Source organism: Gekko japonicus, unplaced genomic scaffold (genome assembly GCF_001447785.1).
Source record: "Gekko japonicus isolate JY-2015 unplaced genomic scaffold, Gekko_japonicus_V1.1 scaffold3658, whole genome shotgun sequence".
Classification (NCBI taxonomy): domain Eukaryota; kingdom Metazoa; phylum Chordata; class Lepidosauria; order Squamata; family Gekkonidae; genus Gekko; species Gekko japonicus.
The window spans coordinates 15,048-22,713 of NW_015162590.1; the positions used below are offsets into that span (position 1 = coordinate 15,048).

At 52.9% G+C, this 7,666-nt stretch overlaps 1 protein-coding gene across 1 annotated transcript in view; it reads left to right on the forward strand.

The window, feature by feature from the left end:
* LOC107106329 (IQ domain-containing protein E-like) overlaps positions 1-7,233 on the forward strand; it is a gene marked incomplete at its 5' end in the record, with an annotated part of 21,117 nt that extends 13,884 nt beyond the window's left edge. The window contains 5 exons of the mRNA XM_015406461.1: positions 275-298; positions 1,052-1,153; positions 2,195-2,316; positions 2,711-2,829; positions 6,891-7,233. Of these exons, the coding sequence (XP_015261947.1) occupies positions 275-298; positions 1,052-1,153; positions 2,195-2,316; positions 2,711-2,829; positions 6,891-7,054 (531 nt within the window). The remainder of the gene's footprint in view (positions 1-274; positions 299-1,051; positions 1,154-2,194; positions 2,317-2,710; positions 2,830-6,890) is intronic.
* Positions 7,234-7,666: the final 433 nt, after the last annotated feature.

Below are 7,666 nucleotides of genomic sequence, written 5' to 3' on the forward strand. Positions count from 1 at the left end.
TATTGGGGGGGGGGACGTGCAGATCTGCCCTCGCGGAGGAGGGAGAGCTTGTACCTGAATAAACCTTGGTCTTAAAGGTGCCACTGGACTGTTCTGGGCTGGGGGGGCAGGCTCTGCAGCTTACCTGGCTGCTTCTTGCTCTGACTGAGGGCTGCTGGGAGCAGGGGGCGGGGCTTGTTGCATGTGCCCACCCCCTGGGCTCTTTACTGCCGGAGCTCCGTTCCTGTGCGCTCCTGCAGGAAATGACCCCTGATTTGCTGTTTCTCCATTTCAGATGGAAGAGATGGAGCTGGAGAAGGTAAGTATGTGGAACTTGGGAACACAGCAAACGGTATGGTCTTTGTGGACAGCATGCTCATTCACAAGCCGGGCGATCTCCTCCAACCTCCCAAGGGCCACAGAAACATGAATAGTGGCACTTAAGCTAACTTTGGAGGTGGAAGTTGGGCCCTGTCTGAAGCTGGATTCTCTAGACAAACATCAGCTGCTTTTGCGCTTCTGTGTCCAGCTGGTGGCGTTGCATTGGTCTGGATTCTGTGCCTCCAGTCCCTGAGAAAGTGTGGCGAATCCTGTTTGGGAGCTTTGCCCTGATTTGTTTGGGTCTCAGTGGAACCCTTCCTGGATTTGGTAAAAGAGGAGGAGAAATACCAGGGTGGCACTGGCAGGGAAGCAGAAGTAGAAAAGAGCAAGAGTCCAGTAGCACACTTGGTGGGGGGGGCAACAGTGGGAGGGCTCCTAGTGTCCTGGCCCCACTGCTGGACCTCCTGATGGCACCGGGTATTTCTGGCCACTGTGTGACACAGAGTGTTGGGCTAAATGGGCCACTGGCCTGACCCAACATTGGCTTCTCTTATGTTCTTATATTCACCTAACGACGTTTGGGGGCAGGGGATGAGCATTTGTGAGTCACGGCTCACTTCTTCAGATAAAGTTTGGCAGGGAAACGTTTTATCGCCCCAGGAAGAATCGCTCTGCGTCGGCATATATTCCTCTCCTTTACTTTGTGGCCATTCTCTCTCAAAGGCGCTAACCTCTGTCCGTCTTCCGTTAGGTGGCCGTTGGCCTCCAAGCGGCTTTCAGGGGACATCTGGCTCGGCTACAACTGTTGGCCAGCGATGCACAAGGTCGGAATTCTCCCAGCGCTGGAAACAAGGTGACCGTCGGGGGGCTGGGAGGACGTTGGACTCAGCCGATCCCCACCAGTTTCCCAATATAGGCGACCCCCTTTTATTTATTTTATTCCATGTGTAGCCGCTGGCTATACATGGTCCATAGCATACGGACATTTCTCTTCGCCAACTCTACCCACCCCATGCGTATATCAACTTTCCCCCCCCCCCAATAACACTTTTATTTTATTTTATAATCCAACATTCTACAAGCAAACTTAAAACCGGTGAATACCATAAAGCAATGTACAACCGAAAAAATTTCTAGCGAATTTTGCCAACATTAAGTTACATATGATGAAAGACTTTATAATATTTAGATGGAACATTAAATTTGGATGTATCGGTATTGAAAACAAATTCTAAGAAAGGAAACCATTTCGTGTATAATGAGGAGCTTTGATATGAAATGTTATTAGGGGCCACTGCATCAGACAACTTGTCCATGATATAGAAGTCCCAGACTTTCAAGCGCCATGACGAAAGTAGTAGTTTATTGGTAGATTTCCAGCTGCTTGCAATTACCATTTTAGCTGCTGTTAGTAGGGTCGAAATGAGTTCTTGGCTGTGTTTGGGAATATGTGGGGCGTTCCAAAGATCTAATAATATTAGCTCAGGCTGCATGGGTATCAGGTGCCCTGTTATATTTCGTATATCAACTTCTGTCCTGTCCCCGCCCTCCAAGCCGTCTCCGTTCTAAACCGAAAAGTCCCACGCTCTTCGGCCAAGTCCCACGCTCTTCGGCCATTCCTCATAGCCGGAGAGGTGCCGGGGGATCGAACCGGGGACCTTCCGCATGCCAAGCGGAGGCTCTACCACAGAGCCACGCCCCTCCCCAGAGCAGATTCGAGGGTGGCCCTCACAGGAGTCTGGTGGCATCCTCAGTGGCTCCAGCTCAAAAGTAGACAGCTGGGCTCTGCCACTGATGGGAAAACGCTTAGAACTGAGAATGGAGATGGTCAGCGTGACCCGGTTGGGTGCCAGAGGATGTGTCGAAAGCCTCCTTGCTGTGCTTCTGCTCCTAGAACTTATTGTCCGGGCCCCACTCTTCAAGATCGGCGCCAGGTGGCAAAGCAGACCCCGAGGACCTGAGGCTCATCCAGTCTGTTTTCAGGGCTCACAGTGCACGGACGCAGGTGGAGGAAAGGTAAGCCCTGGGGCAGGTTGTATTCCCCCAACACGGTCCTTTTAACTGGAGATGGAGAGATTCGAACCCAGGGCCTCCTGCATCCACAATGCGCCATCTACAGCTCAAGCCCCGAGCTTGCGTTTCCGACCAAAGTTTTTTCTCTTCCAGAATCTGTGGGCAGCAGAAAAATTCAGTTCTAATCCCCCTCCCCGTATAATATACTGCCCCCCCCCAACAGCTTTCAACCCCACTGGAAGCCTTCCATCTCAACAGAGTGGGCTAGCATGTGATTTAGAGCCCCCGACCTCGAGGGCGTCCTCATCATAGATTTTATTCCGTGTGTCTCTGACTTCGGTCTCTGCACTGGGCGGTTTCATGACCCTTGCCAATTCTCTTTCTCTGCCTTTCGCAGGCCGACAGTGTCTTGCCCCGTGAGCGAGGAGGCACGTCCAGATGCTGACCTTGGAGAGAGAAAGCCGGTCTGGTCAGCGTTCAAGTCTTCCCCTTTAGTCTTCACCTCCACAAGCCCAGGTAAATCTCATTTACCTTCCTGGTCTGGGTCTGAGTGGTCCTTTGTGTGCGTTTAGAAAAAGATGCTGTTGTTTCTCTGGGGAGCAAATCCATCTTGGCAAGCGTTGCAACAAATAAAATCGGCCCTCACCAGTCCAGCGCTCCGTATCACACAGTGGCGTAGTGGGTAAGTGTGGCGGACTCTGATCTGGGAGAAGCGGGTTTGATTCCCCGCTACTCCTCCACACGGAACCTGCTGGGTGACCTTGGGCCAGTCGCAGTTCTCTCAGAGCTCTCTCAGCCCCACCTCCCTCCCAAGCTGCCTGTTGTGGACAGAGGCAGGGAAAGTGATTGTAAGCCGTTTTGAGAGTCAGGGTAGAGAAAAGCCTACTGTTCTTCTTGCCTGGCATGGGGCAGGTATTCTGTAAAGAGCATGCAGTATGCCCTCGAGTTCATTGGTGACCCCCCCCTGGTAGCCATCTTGGAGAGTGAATCCACAAAGCATCCATCGTATGCCATTTGCCCTTCCTCCGGGGAGAGGGGGACCACAGCCCCCAGGTGAGGGGGATGTGGAGGCACTGCACACCAGCCGCACCACAGATTTAAGGTAAAGGTAAAGGTTCCCTTGCTCGAAAGCCAGTCGAGTCCGACTCTAGGGTTGCGGTGCTCATCTCCGTTTCCAAGCCGAAGAGCCAGCGCTGTCCAAAGACGTTTCCGTGGTCATGTGGCCGGCATGACTAAACACCAAGGCGCACGGAACGCTGTTCCCTTCCCACCGAAGTGGTACCTATTTCTCTACTTGCAATGTCTTGCTTTCGAACTGCTAGGTTGGCAGGAGCTGGAACTAGAGACGGGAGCTCACTCCGTCATGCGGCACACTCGGGTCTCGAACTGCTGAACGACCCACCTTCCACAGCCTGCAGTTCAGCGTCTTAACCACTTGAGCCACCGCAGATTTACCCGCAGATTATTTGAGCGGTGCATTTATTCCCCCCCCCCGCCCCTCTTCGAACCAGCACTGTACGATGCCCGCTCCCGTTTTCCTGGCCACTTTCAGCGCAGTCATTATCAGGGGCGTCTTTGCACGCGCTTCAGATCGGCGATGCAGACGAGGGTCCGTCCCCACCACTCCCCACCTCCAGGGCCGGGCAGCCGCTCAGCCCTTTGTCCGTCCCCACCACTCCCCACCTCCAGGGCCGGGCAGCCGCTGCGTCATCGATTTCCAATGGCTATCGCTCTTCTATGTCGGCGGCCTCTCCGGTCGCATTGATTTCTGTGCGGCGGGCCACAGAGCGGGTGTCAATGGCTGTTTGCTTCACCGAGCTGTTGCGGAGGCTAATAACTATCATCACTTAACCGCTTAACTGCTCCACCAGAGCCTATTGGTCCAAGGTGCAATTTCAATAATCAAGAAAGGGTCAGCCCGTTGGGGGAGGAGAAACAGACCAGCTCGTCTGTGGCGGCGCGGCTCTTTCTTACTTGAACTAGTAATACAAACAGCGAACGGCTCTGTCCATTATTCTCCATCGGCCACCACCTTGCATTCATACTCTGACCCAGTTCGTATCTTGTCGTAAACAATGCTCCTTCTAAGCTGTGGAGTCTTGTGAGCAAAAATTCTATTTTGTGAGCTACTTGGCATGAAAGTCGTGAGCGAGCCATTTGGCTGCTGCGTAAATTAGTTGGCTGTGGAGTCATCCTTCCTGAGCGAAGACAAAAACGTGTGAGCCGGAGGGTAAGAAACTGTGAGCTGGCTCACACTAACTCAGCTCAGAGGGAACACAGGTCGTAAACCCAGATGAGAGAAAGAGCGTGTTATGCACGTGTTTGAGAAACTCTGTGCATGTTGTTGCTTGCTTGTAACATTCTGTGAGGCCGGTTGATCAGTGAGAAAGAGTTTCTGACATTTACCGGTCAATCTTGAAAGCTACCGAAATGGCTTTGATAAACTACGGCATTTCATTTATCGGCAAATTATGTCCTTTTTAAAAACGGTAGAGTGGTACGGTAACGCCGGTGGATTTCCATTCCCCACCACCACCACCCTCAGCGGAAGTACTCTGTTTTGGGTGTTGACAGATAAACATACCAAGGGGCTGTGAATTGTGATGCGATTAATAGAAAGTTCCCCTAAATGAGGTTTAGACAATACTGGCTCTGTCAGGGTGAGTGGCTGTAACTCAGTCTTAGCTTCGCAGAGCCCAAACGCCATAGAAATATACACAGAGAAGACCCGAGTGCGCCGTTCTCCACCAAAACACAGATTGTCCTGTTGCAGAAGGTCCCGAAATCAAGGAAGACGGAGGGGGAGAAATTTGCAGAAAGCACCGAAGCTGAGTTAAAGTGATTGAGTGAATAATAGGCCAAGACTCCTTCCAGAGAGAGAGAGAGAGAGAGAGACTGACCTTGTTAGATCAAAGCAATTTGTTTAGGGAGCCGGACCTCTTAATTATTCTGTCTGCCAGGGAGGAACCTTCTTTTGTTTGCCGTTTTTTTTGGTGGCATGGCAGAGTTCATAAATCACGCTCAGGAGGTCGCTCCCTTTATCAAACGCCAGACATTTACGAGGAACACGCTGCCTGGTGTCGCAGGAGTCCCCTGAGCCTTATCGCTTTTGTAGAAAGCATTTCTCCCCCCCCCCTTAAACAATAGCCAAGTGAGAATGCAAATATTGGATACGTTTATTGGACGCCGTCCTCTAAACGGCACTCAGCTTAAAGAAAGATCTTCACCGGCCTAAATTGACACCAACTGAGTCTGTCTAGAGCAGCGGATGGAGGCGACCAAAGAAGAAGAGAAGAGATCAAAGAGCGAGTTTGGCAAAGAGCCAGTTTGGTGTCGTGGTTAAGTGCGCGGACGTCAAGCCGTAGTTCTGATAAGAGCTGTTGTTGAAAAAGAACAGTTTCTGTCAGAGCTCTCTCAGCCCCACCTGCCTCACAGGGGAGGGAAGGGGAAGGAGTTTGTAAGCCGCTCTGAGACTCTTTCCAGTAGTGAAGGGCGGGGTATAAATCCAATCTCTTCTTCTTCTATATCAAAGTGACAGAATGAGCTGAATTTTGGAGCATCCCTTGTTAGGTATGCTGGTGTGACCTTGGGTCAGTCACAAGTTCTCTCAAGGGCAGTCCTCGAAAGAGCTCTCTCAGCCCCCCTCCCTCCCAGGGTGTCTGTTGTGGGGAGGGGAAGGGAAAGGAGATTCTGAGCCACTCTGAGACTCCTTCGGGTAGTGAAGGGCGGGGTATAAATCCAATCTCTTCTCCTCCTCTTCTTCTTCTGTGGGGCTACCAGCAGCCCGCACCTTGCGGGCCCAAAGTGGGGGTAACTTGCAATACCGGAGAGGCGGCTGGGTGACGGTTTGCAGGGAGCTGTGCACGATACGGGGTGTGTGTATGTGTGTTGCACACCGATGTCTGCAGTGCCTTTCCCAGCTTGTGTGCTGCAGCCTCCCGACCCTGTAGGGTCGCCACCCCCCCAGGTTGGGACTGGAGATCAGGACTTACACCTGGTCTCCAGAAGACGGGGTCAGTTCCCCTGGAGAAAATAGGCGCTTCGGAGGGAGCTGTGGCTCCATGCCTCGCAGACGTCCTCCCCCTCCTGAAACCCCACCCCTCCTCAGGCTCCACCCCCAAATCTCCAGAAGTTTCCCAACTGTGAGCGTGAGTCTCAGGTCTTTGGGGAGGGAGGGAGGGAGAGAGAGAGGTGGCCCAGAAGTCCATATACCAAAAGCCCAACACGTTCTGTCATTTTGCCAATCTCCGAATCCACATAAAGGCAGCTGAGTGACGACTTCTTTATTCATTTTAAATCCAGTATCACTGATAAAAGTTAACACACTAAACTGCAGACCGGAAGGTCGGTAGCGCAGCCGTTTGAGACCCGAGTGTGCCGCGTCACGGAGTGAGCTCCCCTCTCTGGCCCCAGCTCCCGCCAACCTAGCAGTTCGAAAGCAAGAAACTGCAAGTAGATAATAAATAGGTACCGCTTTGAGAAAGCACACAAAACTGGAACGAGCCGAGAACGTCATGGCCCAGAGAGCATCCTCCTCCCCAGAAGGACTGGAATCTTTCTCTTTGTCTCCCTTTCAGCCCCCTCCTCCCCGTGTTGCCTGCGGCCCTCTCCTGCGCCACCGGCGGACGAGGCGTCTTCAGATGATTCCGACGATATCATCACCGTGTCTCCATCGCCAGGGAAGAAAAAAGGGCCCTTGGATTTCAGCGGCTCTCCGACACCTTCTGTCCTGCGCTCCTAGCGGCCGGTGGGCGCTCAGCCTGGTCTACGCATGCTGCAGGACGGCGGGGTGGAATTGACCGTACCACTTCCAGACTGCGGGGGCGGGGGGTCGCATTTTGGACCACTCCGTTGCATAGACGGTTCCTTGCCGATAGGAACACAGAGCTGGAAAGGACCTCAAGGGTCATCTGGTCTGCCCCCCTGCACAACGCAGGAAATCCACACCTATCTCCCACCCACCCACCCCCATTCCCCCAGTGACCCCTGGCAAAAAAAAATCCTCCTCGATCCCTGCAGCCAAATGTGGCCCTGGAGGAAGAGAGCCAGTCAGGTGTAGTGGTTAAGAGCACGGACTCTAGTCTGGGAGAACCGGGTTTGATTCCTCCACTCCTCCACATGTAGCTGCTGGTGTGACCTGGGGTCAGTCACAAGTTCTCTCAGAGCTGTTCTCATGAGCAGTCCTCACAGGGTGTCTTTTGAGAGGACGGGAAGGAGTTTGTAAGCCGCTCTGAGACTCCTTCGGGTAGTGAAGGGCGGGGTATAAATCCAATCCCCCCCCCCCCCGCGAAAGTGGCGATTGGCAATACCCCGGGCACGTAAGAAAGTTGAAGTGGCGTGGTCCGTTCTACCA